Source organism: Cyprinus carpio, chromosome A20, assembly GCF_018340385.1.
Source record: "Cyprinus carpio isolate SPL01 chromosome A20, ASM1834038v1, whole genome shotgun sequence".
Taxonomy (NCBI): Eukaryota; Metazoa; Chordata; class Actinopteri; order Cypriniformes; family Cyprinidae; genus Cyprinus; species Cyprinus carpio.
This window is the reverse complement of record NC_056591.1, coordinates 2,845,032-2,869,821: the sequence shown is the minus strand read 5'-3', so window position 1 is coordinate 2,869,821 and position 24,790 is coordinate 2,845,032. Positions and strand designations below refer to the sequence as shown.

The following is a 24,790-nucleotide window of genomic DNA, read 5'->3' as shown; positions in this document are numbered from 1 at the left end:
CCGCTTCCTCATGAGTCGAATGCACTCCATCCACACTTATTCACAAAGATGAGCTCAATGAGTGCATTCAACTCCCTCGAGACATATGAGTCGCGTGAATCTGCAGGTATCAAGAAAAGCCTCTCAAAGAGTGCATTCAGTTTCCTCAAAAACCAAACATGCACTCTTTTCAATCACGCACAAAATGCATCAGTCATGCATGTTCTCAGGTCCTCAGACGGAGGCATGCACTACCTGAAAGGTTTTGCAGAGTGTTTTCTATACGTACACAAACAAACGGCTCCTGAAGACAAAAGAAGCTGATGAGGTGCATTACAGGCACCCTCTTATACTTATACTTCCGCTAATGATGTCATGGGCTGCACGGTCCAGTGCATTTGGAGTGTTTTCACACATGCTTCAGACACCAAGCTGCTGATGGCATTCCCCATAATGTCCACTAGAGGACGCAGTGGGAACCACTCACTGCACTCAACCTAATACTTTTTCTAGCTTTAAGAAGAATCAATGTATATTTCATTTATTCATTTTTGTATTTTACATTTGATTACTTTATTCAATTCCAGTATGTTTCTCACCTGAATAGGCTAATGTTAGATAGACTTACCGAAAACATTTAAAGCAATGTACTTTATTTTGTATCTTTGTTCTATTGCTTGTCTTTTTTTTCTGACTGTTCTTATTTGTCTTCAATAAGCTTGATGACTTTTTACTTATATTAGTTGTAGTGCATACTAGTTCTCACTGTTCAATAACTTGCAAAATAGTCTTGAAAAGTCTGAAAGAAGTCTGTAAAAAAATCACATCACCCGCCCCTAATTATTATGTTGAATAATGACTTGGTCCGTTCCAACTAAATGTTAGAATACTTGAAGTCATTAGGATTACTTTTATGGGTTTTTATTTTTTATTTTTTATTTTTTATTCTGTCTGAAATTTCACAGTCATGGTTACCATGAACTGCTGTAAAAGAGCAGTTTGAAGATTCAAATCTATTAAATTTGATTTTTCACAAGAAAAAACTTTACTTGACGGACAAACTAGAGATAATTTGTGCACGCACATTTTACACATTCTGATTTGTTTTGATAATTATTGTAAGAACTTCAGTGATTCTTCTATATGTCTCTATCATGTCAGTGAATGGAGGTAAGAATATGAACAGTAAGTATCAAGTGGAGTCTTGGGTGTTTTTGTTTACTATTCGACACATCTATTAATCACAAGCAATCTTATTCAAGATAAGTGTATTTGTGTACTCATCTCTCACCTCTCCCCATACATCCCTGTAGATGAGCATGATGAGCTTCCCTGTAGAATCTGCCTATTATAATTATTGTCTTTAAGACACTGCTGGTATTCATAAACAGAGGTACACAGATCAGTGTGTGTATGTGTGTGTAGATTTTAAAAACCAGGTACCACATCTGATGTAACCATTTGAGTACCACCTTGACATAGTAAACATGAGATGATGTTTTTAACATCATAAATATTTCAGTTTTAAACAAGATATTTAATATGTAAAGCACTTGTAAAACTCATCTCATTGGTCAGATTGTCCAGATCAAAACTCTTGTCATTGGTTGAGCCAGTTGTCTCTATTAATCTGGGATAGGAGAAGATATTTTAAATACCCGATAAATTACAAACTTCAAATGATCAGAATGCCCACCATCACAGTGTCATTTAAAGGCAAGCAGATTCCAATGCTGTGGATTTAACAAAGTTTTTTTTTTTTTTTTTTTTTTTTTTTACTGTCTGTGGAAATTCCTTGAAGAAAAGCAGCTACAAATCACAAGTACAATGTAGTTTAAAAAATAAATAAAATAAAAAACTTTGTTGGAGAAAATATCTAAACATACTAAAAATTATATATTTTAGATTGCATAAGAAGCCATGCAGTCAAGCACACATTCAACAAATTGCATTCAGCACAACTTTGTGTTGATTCGCATAATTCTTGATTTAAGAGTACCAAAACAATGCAGAAAGTGAATACAAAAAAGTTCTATAAATGGGCGCAATTCATTCATAGTGAAATCCCCATGAGTGTACTTGTGTGATAATGGCTGCTTTAATTGCAAGTTAATTTTGCATGAACATGGGGCGTAACTTTTTTGGAGTGCATGAAAGACGTTTTGTGGCATGCTTTTCGGCTAGGAGCTTTGTGCTGTTGTTCTGACTCTCTGCTGTGTATTTTCTGTCAGGCACATGGAATGGCAACACTAAAGTGGCTGTGAAGACCCTCAAGCCGGGAACCATGTCTCCAGAGTCCTTCCTGGAGGAAGCGCAGATCATGAAGAAACTACGACATGATAAACTAGTGCAGCTCTATGCTGTTGTTTCTGAGGAGCCCATCTACATTGTCACTGAGTATATGGGGAAAGGTCAGCAGTCATTCTCATAGTAAAAGTGAAGAGAATGAGTTATTTTATTTTAGCAACACTGATGGGAGTTGTAGGCATGACTGAAGAGAAAAAAAATCAATTAAAGATAAATCAGGATTGAAGGTTGATGTTCTAAACTTAGAAATTGTCACTTGAGGACTCAAAACACTCTGCTTTATTGGACCGAAAGATAAAGAAATTATAGTTGGCTAAATTTAATTTGAAGAGCTGTAATGGAGGAAGCAGACATTTAACCTAATACTGCAAGAAAACCTAATGGACAGTGGAGAAGAAAATTCCTGAACTCTACACATATGTTATTTAGCATCAAAACATAATTTAGTCATGATGATAATCCACCCCCTCAATAAAAGTCCATTAATTTAAATTGAAGTTTAGACAGGCTGTTTTGTGTAGCAGCATGTGTCTTGTATCGATGAAGCTAACATGTGTACTGTATGTTGTATGTTTTAGGAAGCCTTCTTGATTTCCTGAAGGATGGGGAGGGACGGGCACTCAAGCTGCCCAACCTCGTCGATATGGCGGCCCAGGTAGAGAAACATCACTTAAACCTGTTCTTCACTGCTTCCATAAAATATTTAGACACTAAAGCCACACTTAAAAAGCCATGTCTGTAATTGCATTAGATGTGAAAACAGCAAGGCACCATTTATTTCAAAGAAAGATATGAATTATTTCAGAAAGAGACATTTTCTTACTCATCACTGTGCTTTAAATGATGCAAAAATAGGTATATTACTTAATATAGTTTTTGGGGCCACTGTAGATCAATGATGTAACAAATACTGCAGGATGAAAATAACCCTGCTTTAGTTCGCTCAGTCTGAAAATAATCCGTTCAGGCCCCTGTTGTGTGCATGAAGTTATATTACTTTACTGTATCATGCTGTATCGGCACTGTAGCAACCAGAAGGTAATATATCTTTGTTTGTCCTAAAGTAACCTCAGCACTATTCCTTACGGATTTGACTTTGCTCAGCACATTTCAGTGTAAGCGTTTGTGTGTGCAGGTGGCTGCAGGCATGGCCTACATTGAGCGGATGAACTACATTCACAGAGATTTGCGCTCCGCTAACATTCTGGTTGGTGATAACCTGGTGTGTAAGATCGCTGACTTTGGCCTGGCCAGACTCATTGAAGACAATGAGTACACTGCCCGACAAGGTAAGAAACATTTGCCACCAAGCACATTTCTTCTTCCACAGATCGTCTGGACACAAACATATACAGTACGTATTGTTTGGGAAGCTGGTCCCCCAGCATGGCATGCTAAAGAAAGTTTAGTTATTTTTATTATTTTTTATTTTTCAGTGGAACACAAGAATAGAATTTATCTGAAGATGTTACTTACAGTATTCTGAATTTACATTTACATTTAGTCATTTTGCAGACGCTTTTGTCCAAAGCAACTTACATTTGGGGGATACATAAAGTGATTCTTCTTAAAGAGGCAAACAGACACAGGAAGTGCTTGTAATACCAAGTTTTAGACATTGTTTAAATAAGTACAAGCTAGAAAGCGAAGGAATAGATAAAGAGAAAGACATTTTTTTTAATGATGATGAAGTCAAGTAGCTTCGAAAGTTTTCAGCTGTCGCTTGAAAATTGTCAGGGATAAAGAGAGGTGTAACATGGGCTAATTAAAGACCAGTCATGCCGCTGCATTCTGAATCATTTGTAGAGGTTTGATTGTGCTTGATGGAAGTCCAGCCAGAAGAGCATTGCAATAGTCCAGCCTAGAAATGACAAGGGCCTGAACAAGAAGTTGTGCAGCATGCTACACAAGAAAGGGCCTGATCTTTCTGATGTTGTGCAATGCAAACCTGCAAGATCGAGCAGTCTTTGTAATGTGGTCTTTGAAGGTCAGCTGGTCATCAAAGGTTACACCAAGATTTATGACTGAAGTTGATGGGGTAATTATAGAAGAACCTAGCTGGATGGAGAAATCATACTGTAGAGTTGGAGTGGCAGGGAAGAAAAGAAGCTCAGTCCTTGCCAGGTTGAGCTGTAGGTGATATTCTTTCATCCATGCCAAGATGTCCGCCGGGCAGCCAGATAACTACCGTGGATCATCTGGTTGAAATGAAAGATAGAGCTGTGTGTCATCAGCATAGCAATGGTAGGAGAAGCCATGTGCCTGTTTGATGGGACCCAGTGATGTTGTGTTTGTGGAGAAGAGGAGGGGTCCAAGAACTGATCCCTGAGGAACCCCAGTGACAAGTTGATGTGCTTTGGATACCTCCACTCCCCAAGCCACCCTGAAAGACCTACCAGTGAGATAGGATTCAAAGCAGCGAAGTGGAATCCCTGTGATGCCCTGTGATGAGAGGGCAGACAGGAGGATCTGATGATTGACAGTGTCAAAAGCAGAAGATAGATCCAGCAGAATAAGAACTGATGATTTGGAATCAACTTTTGTAATACGCAAGGCTTCCGTGAATGACAGTAGCGCAGTCTCAGTTGAAGGGCCACACCTAAAACCTGACTGGTTAGCGTCCAGTTGGTTGTTCTGTGAGATATACAGTGATATCTGGTTATAAGCAACTCATTCGAAGAGTTTTCACTATGAATGGAAGGAGAGAGACTGGTCTGTAGCTATCTATAAGTAAAGTGTTTAATGTAGGTTTTTTGAGCAGTGGGGTTACCCGAGCCTGCTTGAATGCAGTGGGGAAGGTGCCTGTGAGGAGAGACGTGTTGATAATGTATGTGAGTGCTGGTAAAAGTGTAGGAGAGATTGCTTGTAGGAGTTGTGAGGGGGTTGGGTTTAGAGGGCATGTTGTAGGGTGACTGGAGAGGAGAAGTTTTGATACTTCCGCCTCAGTGAGGGGACAGAAGCAGAAGATGGGAGTTTTAGCGGTGGGTGTGGTTGGTTTGAGGTCCTGTGTGTGTTGGGCTGAGAATTGACTACTGATTGTTCTGGTTTTGTCTGTGAAGAATAAATGGTGATGCACAAAGTTTCGATTTACAGTACCTGAAAACCTTATTAAAAAAAAAAAAAAAAAAATCAGGTATTAAATCTGTTTAATAACACTCAAGTAAAAACTTCTGCTAAATATGGTTGTGTTCTATTGACAACATCTTAAATTAAATACAAAAGATTAGGATTAGTGTTAGGCTACGTTTACACAACAAAAAACGGAAAAGTTTTTCCCTTTCATTTTTAAAAAGTTTCACGTATACAAGACGTTTTCAAAATGATTAGTGTTTACAAATATCCGCGAAAACGCTGTATTACGTATGCCAGGCTAGTAGTTGGCGCTCTCACCTTGTTAGTAAACAGTACCTGTAGGGAAGTGACGATTATATGTTGTAAATGATCCTTCTCCGCTGTTGGTTGTAATATTGGTGAAGTAAATCAACACTTTGCTGAAGAAGCGTTAGCAAACTCTTGAGCAGCAACAACAGTACCATATACTGTATGTTTGTTCGCGCTTGCCTTTAAAATCGACATGTACTGCGCATGTCTTCATACCTAACACGTACTACGCACGTGCATGACGTCACTGTTTTCAAAGATTCCAGTATTGGGTGTTTATACGGAAACTATACCTGTGGCGATTTCAAAAACTTGCACTTTGAAACCCATTTTTCAAAAATATGCATTTTCAGACACCAAACCGCCGTTGTCGTGTAAACAAACAGGCAAAACGCATAAAAAGTTTCCAGTTTTTGCTGAAAATGTTGCTGTGTAAACGGCCCCTTAGATGGCTGCCCAGTTTTACAATGGAGTGAATGTTAATTACGGAAAAAGGTTGCAAATCCTAAAGCATACGCTTATTTAAGAACACAAGGAAATAGTGCTGTGTTCTAGTCCAGGTATATATGCTCCACATTTTATTTTGTGATTTGAATAACCTTCCTCCCACATGTTTGGTCTCTAGCAGATAAAGAGACTTTTCTCATTGGCAGACTGCTTATCCTGTGTCTGTGATGCAGAGTGAGATACAGTAGCAGCCAAAGAGGTTGTGGCAGAGTAGAGGGAGCTGCTCGGAAAACGTTACCTGAAAGGTCACTATTTATTTTCAATAAAACAGGAAAGCAGAAGGAAGACCTGGCACAATCCCATAAAACTGTCTAGAATATGAAATTCTGCCTCCAAACTGCCTGTATTGTTTGTGCCAGAAACTGTCACTTCTGAAAGCAAATCATTTCCCAGTTGATTTACATGTTAATTAATTTTATACAACAAAGGAGATATTATTGGTCAACACACCCCACTGGTTACATCAGCAGAAAAGTAAAGTCATTTCAGAAGAGCAGCAAATTACTAAATCTAGGTGAAAGATTGTATATACAGATACTGTTTTAGAATAATGTAAGATATGTATTAAGAAAATAAATGTAAAGTCAGAGCAGTGGCTTGTGGGAGCTTTCACATATAGCTCAGCTGTGCCTTGGGCACCTTAAGGTCTGCTCCCGGTCCTGCTCCGGTCTTGTCTCTGATTATTTCCTGTCTCTCATCCTACTGTCCTGCCCATTTAAGGTGAAAGAAGTGTAAAAAGTATATTTTGATTTCATCATTTTAGAGTTTTTAATTATTGCTAGCTGACTTTATGACAAGACATTCCAGTGCATTTTGATTTTAAAACATCTCTTTCTTTCTCCCATGTCTGTATCACAGGGGCAAAATTCCCTATTAAGTGGACGGCTCCAGAAGCAGCTCTTTATGGGAAGTTCACCATTAAATCCGATGTTTGGTCTTTTGGAATCTTGCTTACGGAGCTGGTCACTAAAGGCAGAGTTCCATATCCAGGTAAATCTTAAAGTGCCTGCTTTGGGTGATCACTAGATGTATTGTAAAATTACTATTGTGATTTAAAAAAATAATGATAATAATAAACTAAAAAAGCCAACACTGTCTGACCTGCCTTTTCATCATATTTCATCTTTAAACCAAAAGACTCTGAAAATTTAAAGTTGAATGCTTTTGCTGTCACATAACCCAATTTCTGAGAGGCATGTCTTGTCTCAGATTTTATTTTTCCATTTGATTTCAAACTGACTCTGCTTTTTCCACACCTTCAGGTTTTCTTTTCTTTCTTTCTTTTTTTTTAACTACTTGTGTTGGCATGTTTTGGAAATACAGTCTGTTGGTTATTAGATCAAGTAACCAAAGCAAGTATTCATTAACATCAGTATAAATCTGATACATGGTGAATTATTACACATCTGCACAATTCTACAAACAAATTCCACTGATCTTGGCTGGAATGTAGGGGAGTGTGAAATGCCATTGTGTCAGTGCAGTATTACATCATCCACAGATGTTTGCAGGCGTTTCCGTTTCAGTGTTGTTGAATGTGGTCATGTCCCTCATGATGATGATTAATCTTCTGGCTTCATGAGTGCAGTTTTATTCCAAGATCCCTAGTATTTAGAACCAGGTCTTATTGTCCTGCCACCCAAAGCTTCAGAAACGGTGATCTGATATTTCCTGGCTTGATTGACAGATTGATAGTCTGTTTTTATCTCCCCGATCATCATTGCATAATTTATTTTGCAACATGAGTTCATGGATCTCTTTATTAGTGGTTCTGGTTCAAAAGTGACTACATTTCCATATACTGTATCTATGAAAATACATCTTTCTGAAAACAGCTTTGTAACGAAAATGTTGTGCTGTGCAAATTAGAGATGATGTTGGCCAATTGGAAGACAACTTTTAAGATATGAGCACATACAGATAAAACTCTGTTTATTTGAGCATCCCAATTAGTTCACCATGGCAACACTGGCTAGTTCAGCAAAACAACGGTGTAAGATTGGGAAGAACTAAATAATGAGGGAGTGTTTGAGAAAAGAGTTTTATTGTATTTTATATGTTATCAGTTCTATTTGGTACCGCTAATGGCATGGAAATGACACACAGCTTTAAATGGTCTTAAGAGGTTTAGATGTCTTCAGTCACAAATAACTGACAGGCATGGCCTAAATATGATTTTCATTTACTATCAGTATTAAAATTTGGCATCAGTACCTCCAAGGTATCACAAAAACTGACATGCAGCCTAAAAGATGCATTTTTTTGCATTTACTATCAGTAGACTTATTCTGACCAGATCATTGAATCAGTGAGCTACAGTCGATGTACAATCTCCTAATTCAACTTTGTGAATGAATCCATAATTAAGAATAACAGATCTACAGTCGCATCAAATCAGTGATCCACATTCTGAATGAATCCTTCAGTCAGTTGAGTCAGAGATTGTCTTATTATTATTCAGTGCGACAATGCATTTGCGAACCGATTTAACAGGTTCATTGAGAAGAATCTGCTCGTTCACAAATCAGACGCTGCTATCGCATTTCGGAGCGGATGTTGATTTCTTTGGTTCAAATTAATGAGGAACGAGTTTTTATGAAATGCAGTGGAGTAAAAAAGTACATTCATATGCATTGAAATGTAGTGAAAAAAAAGTTTTCTAAAAATATTCAATTCAAGTTTATTTGTATATCACCTTTCACAATACAAATCGTTGCAAAGCAGCTTTACAGAAATTAAAGTTTCTACAATATATTTAGTTGTAGCTTATCAGTAGTGACTGTCAGTTTATGTACATATGGCAGAAATGTACAGAAAAATCAGTTAAAGACATAATCAGACAATGAACACTATTAACAGCAATTATTATAATGTATCAAACTTAAAGCGAAATTTGCTAGCTCTGTATGTTGTTTCAGGGTTGGCATCATCTCTTCTCGGGTATTCTGGATCCAGACTGAAGCTTGTGTAAATCTAAAACAAATAGAGGCATAATTAGCATAGCTGCTGTTCCAACTAAGCAAAATTTATTTGTTTAACCCAAGCTAAATAATAATGTGCATTTGATCAAATATAACTGCAGTACAAGATCATGATATGCATTATTTGAATTCTTGGCCAAAGAGATGTGTTTTTAATCTATATTTAAACAGAGAGAGTGTGTCTGAACCCCGAACATTATCAGGAAGGCAATTCCAGAGTTTGGGAGTCAAATGCAAAAAAGCTCTACCTCTTTTAGTGGACTTTGCTATCCTAGGTACTACCAAGAGTCCAGTGTTTTGTGACCTTAGGGAGCATGATGGGTTGTAGCGTGGTAGAAGGCTAGTTAGGTACACCGGAGCTAAACCATTAGGGGCCTTATAAGTAAGTAATAATATTTTGTAACTGATACGGAACTTAATAGGTAGCCAGTGCAGAGACTGTAAAATTGGGGAATTATATGATCATATTTTCTTGACCTCGTAAGGACTGTAGCCACTGCATTTTGGACTACCTGTAGCTTGTTTATTGAAGATGCGGGACAACCACCTAGCAGTGCATTACAATAGTCCAGTCTAGAGGTCATGAATGCATGAACTAGCTTTTCTGCATACCATGTTCCGTAAATTGGCAATGTTTCTAAAATGGAAGAATGCTGTTTTTGAAACATGGGAAATATGATTTTCAAAAGACTGATTGCTGTCTAATATAACACCCAGATTTTTGACTGTAGAGGAAGAAACAGTACATCCGTCTAGTTGTAAATTGTAATCCAAAAGATTCTGTGTACTGTTTTTTGGTCCGATTACTAAATCTCTGTCTTATCCGAATTTAATAGGAGAAAATTATTGGTCATCCAACCTTTTACATTTTTAACACACTGTGTTAGCTTAGATAATTTAGAAGTTTCATTTGATCTCGTTGAGATATATAGTTGAGTATCATCAGCCTAACAATGGAAACTAATCCTGTATTTTCTAATAATATTACCAAGGTGCAACATGTATATTGAAAATAGCAGAGGACCTAGGACAGATCCTTGTGGCACTCCATACTTTACTGGTGATAAGAGAGATGACTCCCTTTTTAAATTAAACAAAGTGGTAGCGATCGGACAGGTAGGATCTAAACCATCTTAAAGCCTGCCCTTGAATACCTGTATAGTTTTGTAATCGATCTATGAGTATGTCGTGATCTATGGTGTCGAACGCAGCACTTAGATACTAAATACTAAAGTACAGATACTTGCTGTCCACCACTGTTCAGTTCTCATTTAAAAATGCCATATATATATATATATATATATATATATATATATATATATATATATATATATATGTGTATATATATATATATATGTATAGTTTGGGAAACACTTCTCACTATAAACTGTTAACTTTTTCCACAATAAACTAATAATTTGCTGCTTATTAATAATTAGTAAGGTAGTTGTTAAGGCATAAATATGTGCTTTATAACTACTAATAAACGGCCAATGTGCTAGTAATGTGCATGCTAATAAGCAGTTAGTAAATAGTGCAAATTGGTCCCTAAACGATAATGTTACCAAACATTTTGTCTTGTTTTCCAGAAATTTGTCTTCCTGAAATCTCTAATACGATAAACATACTGACAGCATTGTTATGCTAAAACTCTCATGTTATTTTGGCTAGGGATGAATAACAGAGAGGTACTGGAACAAGTGGAGCGTGGCTACCGGATGCCGAGTCCCCAGGACTGCCCGAGCTCTCTACACGAGCTGATGGTTCAGTGCTGGAAGAAGGAAGCTGAAGAGCGGCCCACTTTCGAGTACCTGCAGGCCTTCCTTGAGGATTACTTCACTGCAACCGAACCTCAATATCAGCCCGGAGACAACCTCTAAACCCAGCCTCCTAGGCTCACCCTGATCTCATCCTCCCTGGGCCGTCCCAAGTGCCCTCGACTCCCTCCTGACTGGAGGCATGTACAGTTTCATAAGTTCACCTAAGCTCCTGTTACTCCCCTGCGGCTCCACGCCCTACTCGCCTGAAGACTGAACCGTTTACACAGACTTTCAACTAGAGAGGTGTACACATGAGCGAGCTGGGGAGGCAAACATGGAAAATTGTGGGAAGGAAGAGGACGTGGAAAGGGTTGTGGCCATAATCATTATAATGATAAGAAATTATGCCTGTATTCAGTGTAAATACGAGAAGCTTGTTTATGGATGATTTTTTTGTTTCTCTTTGTTCATGTTTTTTGTTCTGTTAAAGCCCCGCTCATCTTTTTGTGCTGCTTCGCAAAGTAGCAATTTTGGTCGCTTTGAGGAACCCGCTCTTCATGAAGGATAAAGCAGACACCTATGAAGGGTTTAGGTGTGTGTCAGTGCATAAAACTCTGTGTCTGCTTGTGATATTTGAGTTTCGAGAATGTTTGTGGTTTATTCATTCTCTTGTCTTCTGATGAGATCATGTTCCAGATGGAGGAATAAAGATTCAGAGTCTATTATTCTAGTGGTTTTTAAAATATCCGAACCTTCAAGGGAAATTGAATTGTCATGTTTTCTTTAATTTATTTTATATTTTACAGTGCTTAAGTTACTAAATTGAGTTGATATTTTGTTAATCTCTGAGAACTGTGTCCTCTCCAAATTATTAGATGTTAACCTAATGTAACAAAAAAATTATTTTACACATAATGTACATTTTTGTATTTCTAGCCAAATATTAACAACTGCCATATGTCAGCATATCTCCACAAACAAAATGCATTGTGTTTAGTTCTCCAGCTACCAGGTATTTTTGAGTATGGGTGTTTCTTCTCTCTCTCTCTCACTCTATCTCTTCATGTTGGAAGAAAACTGGTTGTTTAAAAGGTATTGTTAGCCCATACGTAGGCTGTGTCCGAAGCCTGAAAAAGCTTCAATCTAATACAGAATTTAGAGGTAGGAAGTTCCCAAGGCATGTTTGAATCCAGCATCCTGTCTACTAAGGGTTGAATCATATGTTACACATATGTGTGTATGCAGATGGACTGTGGACACAAGGGAACATCTCACAGAAACTCTGCTTCTACTATCAGTTTTCTTTTGCAGGTCAACTACTGTCATGGCAGAGAAAAAGTTTAAAGAGAATCTTGCTGAATAAGTCTTAGGCAAAGCTAGCTAAAGTTATGTATTGTCAGAAAATGGTACAAAAATGTTACATTTTGGTGTACAACAGCTTGTCACTGGGGAAGTACTCTCAAAAGGCCAACTTTGTACCTTATCTGCCTCTAAAAGACGCATTTTAGTATCTTAAAGTAGTAATATGTACACTTAAGGTGCCTCTATGAACTGTTTAGGTGTAAATTATGTACAAAGTTGTCCCGCTGAGGATACGCTCTTGATAATTTGACATGACATTATGGTGCCTTGGAAGCCAGTCTGAAACCAGTTTTTGACTGACTGGGCAGTGAGTAAGCAAAGCAGCTGTCTTTGGTTTCAGACACAGCCTCATCAAATCGATCAGGTTCCATTTGCCCTCCACGACAACCGGTCCCTATCCTCACGCACCTCAGTTTTTATGCGCCATTTATTCTGTTCTCCATGGAGGACATTTTTTAAGATTTTAAGTATTTGTTTCAATGTATTTTATTTAATCTAACATAAATCTATATGGGTCTGTTTGGATTTGGATCAAGGGAACACTCCAAAGTACCATTTTCCCTTGTTGGTTTGTACAGTGCTCATCAGAACTGCTTTAAAACCCAGACAGTAAGATTTAACAGTATCATAAGTGTCAGTAATCACCTCAAAATTGCCATTCCCATTTTTTAACATGCCATTTTGTTAACATTTCCCATTTGGAAATAAAAAAGACAATATTTTACACTCTTTACAAGCTTTACTCCTCTTTCTTATTCCTAATGAAATCCCTCTTTAAAAGCTATGAAGGTTTTTTAAAGAAATAAATATGCACATAAACAGTGCATATTTATTTCTCCACCCATTTTAACAGGTTACAGCATTCACACTATGCCCCTAAGCAAGTAAAGTTTGTGTTGAGCTTATTTTTGCCATTGGTAGTGTACTCTACTAAACTTAAAAAAAATCTATATAAAATAGTGGCACATACTTAATATTTCTCATTTTATGGTATACTATTATATGATCATATGGATCACCTCATTATTTTTAGTGCTGCTAAAAAGTTATTTCATAATGGGGGAAGAAGAATATCTTTCCGCATATAGAGGTACTTGTGCCACCAGGATAAGAACTCCAAAGGTAAAAAAGAGACAAACGTAGTATTAACATTAGCACAGATGCCACTGGTTGTGACGCTGGTTATGAAATACACAAAAGATCTGACTAAAGTTGTGGTTATATTTACCATTGCTTGACAAAAGAAAGACTGGATGTAGCTATAAAAGTTAACACCTTATTTTAGTGTTTTTGTTACATGTTCTTATTACATTAACAATTAATTATGCACAATTATGTGCAACTAACTCTAAACCTCGCTTCTATATGCAGAGTCATCAGCGTCCTGAATGAGGCTGATGACTGTGGTGTCGTCTGCGAACATCAGGAGCTTGAAAGAGTCAGTAGAGGTGCAGTCACTGGTGTAAAGGGAGAACAGCAGTGGAGAGAGAACACATCCCTGAGGGGCACCATAACCCAACCACAAATATATGAACACAATCCTTCATAAGGATGGTCGCCAAGAGACAGATAGAGCTAGGAACAGAGAGCTGGGTTAGTTTGGTCTGGAGGAGTGCTGGGATGATGGTGTTGAAAGCCAAACTGAAGTCTACAAACAGGATCCTCACATTAGTCCCTGGTTTGTCTAGATGTTGTAGGATATATCACAGTCCTGTGTTGACTGCATCATCCACAGACCTTCATTTGTGTGTGTCCGAGAGGTCATGATTGGACCTGAAAAAATCTGTACCACTGACTGGTCACTGGAAACACCCGGACAAAACGAATCCAGTAATTAAACAGCACCTTTAAAGGACCCTCTACAGCCCTGAAAGACAGCGGAGACCAGAGAAAAGAGCCCCAGAGACAGACCCCTGTACAACCTTTGTCTCAGACGACCACCGGGACAAGACCACAGGAACAGAACTTTTACTGTGTGCACAATCATGACTTTTTTGCAGCCTGGAATTTAATGACACAAATGCGTCTGGTCAGACCATGTTAAACTGTTTTAAAAGAGAGCAAAAACATATATCCCAAAAATTTTTTTCTCTCCATTCTGTCATTGATGGAAGTTTGGTTCCTGAACACTAATTCTGGCTTGACCACATACATCATTCCCAAATATCGTTGACTTGATTTTTCATCAAGTATTTACTATTCAAACTATATATGCTTCTTTTTTTCTGTTATTTATACATATTCACTCATAACTTTCAAAAATAAATATTCAAACTATATATTCCTTCTATTTTTTACTTTTATTCTTAAATTTTTTTCTAAAAATATTGTTTGCGTGTCTAAGGAAACAAATACAAAATGAAAGTATAAACAGCCGATGGAGCTGAAAAAAACATAACCAAAAACTAAAAAAAATAAACAAATACAAAATGAAAGTATAAACAGCCTTTAAAATTCATCCAAATGAATCATGAAACATACATAAAAATTACAATACTTAAAAAACACAAATTCACATTCAGGACCATACTTTTCCTTTTTCTTTTTTAGATGACACAAATGCACAAAACCATGTTAAACTGTTTTAAAGAGAGAACAAAAACATATATCAAAAAAATCTGAGAAACTGTTCATTTGGAAGTCTGAGACCTGAACACTAATTAAAACTTGACCACATACATAATTCCCAAAATTTCTCTACATTTTTCATCAAGTAATTTTTATATAGGTCTGACACTTTAATATTGCATATAAAGAATCGTGAGAGACACTGATATGCTCTAGCCATTCATAACTTTAAAGGTATTTTTTTTTTTTTTTTTTAGTTTATCTCATTTGTATTTATACAAAACGTTTATTATATTTTAAGAAACAAAACAAACAAACAAACAAAACTTGGTAAGAAGAACAATGAACCATCCAAACATGGGCACTAAAGAAACAGGAATCAGCCCGTCGGGGGCAGTAATGAGCGCTCAATGCTTTTAGTACAGAAGTTTAGTAAGAAGAAGAATGCCCTCTGTAAAGATGGGCTCGAGAGTAACACGCCTGATCAGAAACTTTAATGTAGAGAATCGCGCTCACCAAGAAATAAGCAAGGCAAAACCTAAAGCTGCACCACGACATCCATCATCGAGCAGTTTTCCACAAGAAGACATTCCGGGTGAGAAAGCGTGTTAGAGCATGCTGGATTACTACCTCTGCTCTTATAACTGTTTGTATTGTGAAGGACCATGCCCAATGTCTTTTAGAATATAACCTGTGTGAATATGATTTATCACAGCGGTGACGGAAATTATAACCGCTCAAAGGGAGTCAAACTGATTTTGTTGTATAACTTCACATTTTATGTTACCGCACATCACAACACCCTCCCACCAGCAGTGACGTCATCTATGAAAATGTATTGTGCACCTGCTGCAACATACCACTGAGTCCGTCTTCCCCATTTAATGGTGAATTATCATTGCATTGATGCATTTGACGTTATTATTTAATAACATTATATAAGCTATTTGATGTCTTTGATATCGCTTTTTAGTCAGACTGAAATCCCTGCAGAAATAAATCCTTACAGTAAAAGTGTAGTAACCATGGTTTCTTGCCGTATTGATTACCATTTGTATAACAACAGATTTACGGCTTGGTTAATATGGTTAATTTGTGGTTACCATGGGGTCCTATTATGCTTTTTCAAATCAAGAAAAAAATCAAATTCTCACAATAAGCAAAAAAAAACATAAACAAATTTACAAAAACCAAAACAAAATTCATGACAAGACAAATAATTTAACAGAAATCACTTTTTAAAAACTACAACAAACGACTTGTTTGGACTACAACGCATATTTTCCGGGATTTGTGATATCACAAAGATCAACGAATGGAACGAGACCTGGTTGAGCTGCACTAGAGAAAACAACGAGTGTTATTATCGCTTAGCTTTCCCAAGGCAGACGAACTTAGAGTGGTTACAATCATCCGGGTTTAAATCATGCTCAAATTGATTTAATTTTGATGCAATATTTACACTGAAGTAAGCTATTTCCCGACCAGTCGCTGAGTGCCGCCAATCACAACACACACTGGCCCAGCTAACCAATCACAGCACATCTCATATTTCAGAAGGTGGGCCTTCATTTGATACAGGAACTATTCGAGACGTTCATGCCAGACTGAGGAGAGAGGTGTAGTAATAATGTAAAATATGTAATATATATATATATATATATATATATATATATATATATATATATATATAATATAATATATATATTTTTAATATATATATATATATTTTTTTTTTCCAATTCAAACATTTCTATCCTGCAAAAAGGCCATTTTTAACCACCTAGCATGAGAGCCTGTTCTAGTACACCCCCAAAACAAAATCAAGACTTTGTAAAAGAGCATAATAGGACCCCTTTAACTATAGTAACATACGTCTCAGTTCAAACACTGGCCTACATAAGCATCACTAATTGTAGAAAATAAATTATGGAAGCAAAATTCATGTCTTGCAGTAAGAAAAAAGTTTGCATTATCTAGGTACCGAATTTGGTCTTTTAATGTGTTAATGAATTAATCTGCATTAAGCGTAATGCTATTCTAAAAATGCGCTTCATGTGGTAACATCTAAATTAATTAATTTTATCGATTATGGTGCAGTTGTCTTAGAAGTATAGTGTTTATGACAAGTGAAATATGAGAGGAAATTGATTTTCCCTGGTTGTTGATTTAGAACAATATTACCAGGGCCAATTACAATTTCAGTGCCTTCAGTATCTTGGTATCTGTTGCTTATATATCCAGAGGTGTCCATGAATAGCTGTGTCAAAGCCAGACCTGATAAAAGAGCCTGTCCACATACTTTTGGCAATGAATTATACCCTAAATGAAACTGCATGTTAGACAGTTTTTTTGTTGTTGTTTTTTTTTTGTGCATGATCTGACATATGTGTTTCTATGCCAGCCACCAGCATTTCAGAAGAGATTCGCCAGAGGAATGATCCACTGCTGTCAATGCTCAAGGACGTTTATGTGGAGTCTAAAGATCCTGTTTCTCAGGTTTGAAGTTTAGGATCTTTTGATCTACAGAACAATTAAAGTCAGCAGTAATTACTGTGATCTCAACAGGACACTTTCATTCAGATATATTAAGTTCCCTTTTAATAAATTGTTTCAAATTTCACCAACAATTGCACAGCAATAATACTTTAGTTGGGTTATCAGCAATTTAAGGTATGTATAAAATGAAACAGTGGGTCCAAACAATTCCCTTAATCATCCATCACAATGAGGAAAATTTTACTTTAATGAAAAGTTCGATTTTGGTAAATATTTTTAATGAAAGATCAAAACGATAAACTTCATTGCTCATGTTTACCAAGGGGGCCACTAGTTCTGATAAATACTATATATATTTTTAACGTAAATTAGATTTCCAGCAACAAATATTTTTGCAAAATGCAAATGTGCACTTGACTTTCAATTCATAACATTAACAAAGTATAGACTATAACAGTAAAATATGTGATACACTGACTGGGGAAAACATATCTCAAGTGCATTAAACAACACAAGCACTCGTTCAGGACCTGATGCAGCCGCCGCCCACATGCTTCTGAGCCTCTTTGAAGCGGTTCATGTAAAGTGCTATAAATCTTCACAACTTCATTGTGCACTTTTCAAACAGCATCTTACTAAGAAACCAACATTCAAATTATAAAAACACATAAATCCACACAACAAATAGAAAATACAATAAGTTGTCACAACTCAGTGTTAATATAATAAAAAAAAAATCATTTAGCATATCACACTGGTGTCACTAGTTAACGTCATGTCAAATAGATAATAATATAATATAATATAATATAATAAACATATTAGTGTATAGAAGTATTGTATTACTGTATTTTTAAAACGGCTTGCAACATAGCTCAACCAATCATAATCTAGGATTGGAACTATTAGTTTTATAAAATATATCAGTGTTATTCTAAAGTAGTTTAGTATGTGTCAGATATTTTCACAGTTTAATAAGTGTGGTTTGGACTAACTAACAATTCAAGGAAATAATTAAAAGATTCATTGATTCATTTCAAAGCATTGTCAAACTGCACTGAATGCATGCAGAAAAATGTGACTGTTATGAATTCTCTAAGACATTTAGTAGAAATACTAAGGGTGTGCATATACATTTATATGTAGTCATTTAGCAGACGCTTTTATCCAAAGCGACTTACAAATGAGGACAATGGAAGCAATCAAAAAACAACAAAAGAGCATTGATATATAAGTGCTATGACAAGTCTCATTTAGCTTAAACTGAAAGACAGCGGAGACCAGGACTAGAGCCCCAGAGACAGATCCCCTGTAAAGACCTTGTTTCAGAAGACCACCGGGACAAGACCACAGGAAACAGATGATTCTTCTGCACAATCTGACTTTGCTGCAGCCTGGAATTGAACTGCTGGTTTCGTCTGGTCAGAGGAGAACTGGCCCCCCCAACTGAGCCTGGTTTCTCCCAAGGTTTTTTTTTTTCTCCATTCTGTCACCGATGGAGTTTTGGTTCCTTGCCGCTGTGCGCCTCTGGCTTGCTTAGTTGGGGACAACTTCATTTACAGCGATATCGTTGACTTGATTGCAAATTATTGCACAGATACTATTTAAACTGAACTGAGCTGCATGATGACATCGCTGAATTCAATGATGCACTGCCTTAACTGTCATTTTGCATTATTGACACTGTTTTTCCTAATTAATGTGTTTCAGTTGCTTTGACGCAATCTTTTTTGTTTAAAGCGCTATATAAATAAAGATGACTTGACTTGACTTGACTTAAACGCAGTACACGTAGCAAGAGCTTTTAAATAATATAATAAATAAAAAGAAAACAGATAGAATAGAAAAAGAATAGAGCAAACTAGAGTTAGAGGTCTTTTTTATAATTGTATAATGATGAAAAGCGTGATCAATGTTAAAGATGTGTTTTAAGCCGATTCTTGAAGATGGCTAAGGACTCAGCCATCCTAACATGTACGTGATCAATGTTAAAATTGTTGTATTTGATTACGCTTTTGAAATGCCACACATAATGTGCATGTGCAGCTTACTGCCAGACAGATTTCACTCCAATAGGTGCTTTGAGAAATCACTCCTATTCTATGCAATCCTTGCGGGATTTATACTTTCGTCTGGCTCCTCTTCCCAAACGGACGAGGCTTTTATACTTGCCGCGTTCGCCGTTGTACTATTCTTTAAAACAACAGGGGGGGACGAGGAGTAATTGTCCTCTAAAACCATCGGGAATCACCGGTGAGAAGACATTTGCCGGTACAAGTCAAGTCACTTTTATTGTCACATCACCACATAACATGTGCCTTGGTGAGTGAAATTCTTGGGAGCGTGCTCCAGATATTGCAGAAACAACTTACATTTAACCATACAGGCTTCAACAGATGACAATGTGCACATACATATAGTCAGTACACACAGTGTACTATCAGACATACTTACAGTTAGCACTACACATTATACACTATACACGGTATGTACACATTCTACATTATGTAGACGTATATACACATAAAATATGCTAGGGTGGAACAGATTATACATGAACAGGATACACAAAATGTCATGGATGTGCATTGGATGGTATCCAGTGGTAGCAGGCAGATTATTGTATTAAATGCAATGTGTATGTATAGTCCAGTATTGAACCGTTGAAGTTAAAGTGCAGTGTGTGGCATACCATATTGAGGGAGTATGCTGTAGGGTGTATTAGTTTTGATTGTTTATTAGTCTGATAGCCTGAGGGGAAAAGCTGTCCCTCAGTGGCTAGTGCGGGATCGGATGCTGCGGAGACGTCTTCCTGAGGGCAGCAGAGAGAGCAGTCTCTGGGACGAGTGTCTGGAGTCACTGATGATCCTCCGGGCTTTCCTTATACACCGCCTGGTGTAGATGTCCTGGAGGGAGGGAAGCTCACCTCCAACAATGTGGCGGGCAGCTCGCACGACCCTTTTCAGAGCTTTGCGGTTGCCAGCGGTGCTGTTTCTAAACCAGGCAGTGATGCAGCCCGTCAGGATGCTCTCCACAGTACAGGTGTAGAATGTTCTGAGGATGCTGGGGCTCATTCCAAACTTCCTCAGCCATCTCAGGAAGAAGAGGCGTTGAGGTGCCTTCTTCAGCACTGCATTCGTGTGTGTAGACCAGTTGAGAGCCTCACTGATGTTTACACCGAGGAACTTAAAGCTGTTTACCCACCCCAAAGGTGTCTTGTTGATGGTGATGGGTGTGTGTTCTCTGCTCTGTCTCCTGAAATCCACCACCAGCTCCTTGGTCTTGTTAATGTTGAGTGAGAGGTGGTTCTCCTGACACCATTTAGTCAGGGTGTTCACCTCCTCTCTGTAGGCCATCTCATCGTTGTCGGTGATCAGGCCTATCACCGTTGTGTCATCAGTGAATTTGACGATGATGGAGCTGTGTACAGGGAGTACAGGAGCGGGCTGAGGACACAGCCCTGAGGAGCACCAGTGTTGAGGGTCAGCGGGGATGAAGTATCGTTGCCCATTCTGACCACCTGACTTCTGCCTGTCAGGAAGTCCAGGATCCAGCTGCACAGAAATCTGTTTAGTCCCAGAGTCTGGAGCTTCGCAACAAGTGTGGCAGGCACTATGGTGTTAAATGCTGAGCTGTAGTCCACAAACAGCATTCTCACATAGGTGTTCTTATTTTCCAGGTGGGAGAGACCAGTGTGTAGGGTGAAAGCAATAGCATCGTCTGTAGAACGGGTGCTACGATATGCAAATTGTAGCGGATCCAGTGAAGCAGGCAGCACAGAGCAGATGTAGTCTCTGACGAGTCTCTCAAAACACTTGCTGAGGATGGGTGTAAGAGCAACGGGACTCCAGTCATTTAAGCATGTGATTTTATTTTTGTTTGGTATGGACACAATGGTGGATTTTTTGAAGCACGAGGGAACCACAGACAGAGAGAGGGAGAGGTTGAAATGGCCTGGGATGCCATCAGGACCCGCAGCCTTGCGGATATTCACCCGTCGGAAGGATCGGGTTACATCCGTGACAGAAACGGAGAGTGCACTCACCTCTTCTGCAGCATCCGCGGGAGCGCTCTCTTTGTGGGCGGTGTTGTGAGCCTGGAAACGAGCATAAAAGTTATTAAGGTCATCCGGTAGAGAGGCGGCAATGTTCAAAGTAGCTAATTTATTCCCTTTAAAATCTGTGATGTTATTGATGCCCTGCCACATGCTTCTTGCATCGCTGGTGTTGAATTGTTCTTCAACTTGTTTTTATATTGTCTTTTTGCAGATTTGATGTATTTCCTGAGATCGTAACTGGCTTGTTTGCGATCATCAGCATTGCCGGATTTAAAAGCAGATGTCCATGCTGACAAGGCTGCTCTAACATCGCTATTAATCCATGGTTTTTGGTTGGGCACTACATCTACGCACTTCCTGATGAAACACATTACAGTTTCTGAGTACGCCTCTATGTCATTATCATACACTGCCCGGAACATGTCCCAGTCCACGTGATCAAAACAGTCCTGTACTATAGTGTCCAATTGGTCCGACCAGCATTGAATTGTCCTGAGGGCGGGTGCTTCCCGTTTCAGTTTCTGCCTATATAAACAGGCAGGAGCAGAATGGATGAGTGATCCGATTTGCCGAAAGGTGGGCAGGGGAGAGATTTGTAGGCATCCCGGAAAGGAGAGTAGCAGTGGTCCAGTGCACGATCACCACGCGTGTTGATGGTTATGTGTTGATAATATTTTGGAGCTATTGTTCTGAAGTTGGCTTTGTTAAAGTCCCCCATAACGCCGCATCTGGGTACGTGGTTTCCTGCTCACTTATATTCCCATACAGTTCCTTGAGTGCCTGGTCTGTGTTGGCTTGAGGGGGAATGTAAACAGCTGTGATTATGACCGCTGTGAATTCCCTCAGTAGCCAGAATGTTCGACACAGAAGCATATGAAATTCCAGATCAGGGGAGCAGAACAGCCCCACCTCTGCTTTTCCCTGTGAGCTCTTTCGTTCTGTCCAAGCGGTGCACGGAGAACCCTGTAAGCTTGATGGCTGAGTCTGGAACCACTGCAGACATCCAGGTTTCTGTGAGGGAAATAATGCAGCAGTCCCTTGTTTCTCGTTGGTATGAGATACGTGCCCGCAGTTCACAGAGTTTGTTGTCCAGTGACTGAACGTTAGCCAGCAAAATGGTTGGGAGAGTCTGAGTCTGACAAGGACGCCGGCTCTCTTCCCACTTTTCCAGCAGCGTTTCCTTGGTCGCGACCGTGCGGCCCAGACAAAGGGCTCTGATGCGGTGTTCAAGAACTCAAAGTCCGGATTGTGTTGTGTGACTTAGGAACCTATGTTTAAAAGCGTGTGTCTGTCGTAGACAGTTATACTAACAACATCCAACACGTAGGACAACAAAATAACAAGTATAACAAACGAAAAACTGCAACGTTTACTCGGAGCTTGCAACACGGCCGCCATGCTCAGCGCCATCTTGGATCTCTACAAGTCTTGTGATGAGTTAATGAATTAATAATTTCTTTATGTACCAAAAAACAATCTTAAATTATTGGCTTTATTTCGCATTAAACACAAGACAAAAAGCACCTGATGGAGTTTGAACTTTACATTAAACTGCTTCTGTTTCACACAAACGGGGACACAGACGTGCATGTTTGGCTAGAATCGCCCTGAACTTGTGCATCTTCGGATGCGGAACTGTACGGAAAGTTACAAAAAATGCCATTCACAAGGCCACACGAAATATGTTCGCGCACACTCAAAGCGAACTTCTGGCAACACCGTCATATTTTCCGTGTGAAATCAAGCGAACTTGCGGAGCGTCAATTATAATCAGCCTTTAGACTGTGTAAATGGCGAGAAAGAGTCCGTATTTTTTTAAGACAATTTAGAAACTAGGCTCAGAAACACTAATGCCAGTTACTTTGTTTTCCCATTTACTGAATGACAGCTCTCCTGTTATCATGCTGAGAGAAATCAGGAGTAAGTGCAGAGGTGTTGTGTTCAGTGTAAACATGATGCTTTTGTATTTCTAGACTAAATGTCGACATGCATTTACTCATCTCACTTGCACAAAAACTGATTCAGTACTCTTCAAAATGAATTAAAACAGTGAAATAGGAACCTGCAGTAATTTAATATATTTTTTTCCGTTATGTATTTAATCCCATTATTTTAACCAATGTCTTTATTGCTGACCTTCGATGATCCAATTCATCTGTACTAAAAATAACTTTACATAAACATAACATTTGTGTTTGTAGTGTAGAACTTTCTTCTCTTGTGTCCTATTCTTCATGCAATCCAGAATAGCATCAAAGCGGAAAGGTTTGTGTGAGCTGCGCCCTCTTCTTGTACAGACGTGAATTTACGTTTCCTTCAGCCTGAGGCTTATTCATTTAACTTTGTGAAAGGGCTTTTACATTTGTCAGAAATATAACTTTTTTTATATTAAAAACAAACAAGCAAGCCCCGCCCAGATGAGAAAAAGTAATGCAAAAGTAACGTAACATTACTTTCCATAAACACGATTAGTTACTTTTTAGCATGTAACAATATTTTAATGCATTACTTTCCCCAACACTGTTTATGAATCATTTTGCGTGTTTGGGTTTGCTGACTTATGTTTTTAGAAAAGGTGGTTTGCACTGCCCTCTACTGGCGTGGCTGACTCTCTGTGCTCTGTGTGTTGTAGGGTGAAGCAGGTCCTGTGGTTAAGAAGGTCGAGCAGGAGACGCCGCGCAGGGCGCTGAAGTACAGTCTGCCGGGAGACACCTATGGTTTCTTTGATGTCACTGATGTTCCGAAAGGAAAACTGTCGCTTGTGGAAGCTTTAACTGCCCTGAACAATCACAAACGCATGCCTAAAACATGGACTCCAGAGAAGCTGGCACAGGAGTACTCTCTGGACCCAAAAGATGCCAAAGCACTGACAGATTTCTTTTTTCCTTTTGATGTCAAAATCATTCCACCAAAAATAGAGGACACTAAGCAGATTAAGGATTCTTAGCACATATGAACACTCGAGCCGTCTCTGAAACACGCACAGCATCAGAATACAAGTGTTTTGACATGTCGATTGTAGTGTGTTTGTATTAATTGTTTTTGAAGGGCCTGTCATAACTATTTATTCATCTGTCGTCTCATTTAAAGCATGGCATATCCTGACATTTATTTTATTAATAAGTTAACCAAAATATAAATATTAATGGACTAGAAGGGAAAACTTGTTAAATCAGATAAATTCCCAGTATAAAACAGTACAGATTATAATTCTCAGTTAATATGTTGACTCAGAAATGCTGCATTATATTTGTGTGAACATTGCAGCCTCAAGCAATGCATCTGTTTTCACTGACAATAAACCAGTCGCCCATGCATTTTGATCCAGTGTACCGAATATGACATTGTTTTACAAGTTGAATCAAGCTGCTCTCTGCCATTTTACACTT

At 38.3% G+C, this 24,790-nt stretch overlaps 2 protein-coding genes across 5 annotated transcripts in view; both read left to right on the top strand.

Annotated features, from left to right (window-relative positions):
- Positions 1-11,637, top strand: part of LOC109050311 (tyrosine-protein kinase fynb) — a 73,591-nt gene extending 61,954 nt beyond the window's left edge. For all 4 annotated transcript variants that reach the window (XM_042777373.1, XM_042777372.1, XM_042777370.1 and 1 more), the window contains 5 exons: positions 2,211-2,390; positions 2,865-2,941; positions 3,422-3,575; positions 7,033-7,164; positions 10,827-11,637. In XM_042777373.1, coding sequence (XP_042633307.1) covers positions 2,211-2,390; positions 2,865-2,941; positions 3,422-3,575; positions 7,033-7,164; positions 10,827-11,035 — 752 coding nt within the window. In that variant the 3' untranslated portion in view covers positions 11,036-11,637. The remainder of the gene's footprint in view (positions 1-2,210; positions 2,391-2,864; positions 2,942-3,421; positions 3,576-7,032; positions 7,165-10,826) is intronic.
- A 3,618-nt stretch (positions 11,638-15,255) lies between these two features.
- On the top strand, positions 15,256-24,724 carry LOC109050328 (NADH dehydrogenase [ubiquinone] 1 alpha subcomplex assembly factor 4-like). The gene is made up of 3 exons (XM_042777368.1): positions 15,256-15,440; positions 17,250-17,344; positions 24,034-24,724. The coding sequence occupies exons 1-3, from the start codon at positions 15,290-15,292 to the stop codon at positions 24,346-24,348; spliced, it is 561 nt and encodes a 186-aa protein (XP_042633302.1). The 5' UTR covers positions 15,256-15,289; the 3' UTR covers positions 24,349-24,724.
- The last annotated feature ends 66 nt before the right edge of the window (positions 24,725-24,790 follow it).

Excerpts from the sequence above, each read along its gene's own strand:
- LOC109050328 (XM_042777368.1), top strand. The coding sequence starts at position 15,290 with ATGCCCTCTGTAAAGATGGGCTCGAGAGTAACACGCCTGATCAGAAAC. Across the intron at positions 15,441-17,249 it reads TCCACAAGAAGACATTCCGG|CCACCAGCATTTCAGAAGAG; the intron begins GTGAGAAAGCGT and ends TTTCTATGCCAG. Across the intron at positions 17,345-24,033 it reads CTAAAGATCCTGTTTCTCAG|GGTGAAGCAGGTCCTGTGGT; the intron begins GTTTGAAGTTTA and ends TGTGTGTTGTAG.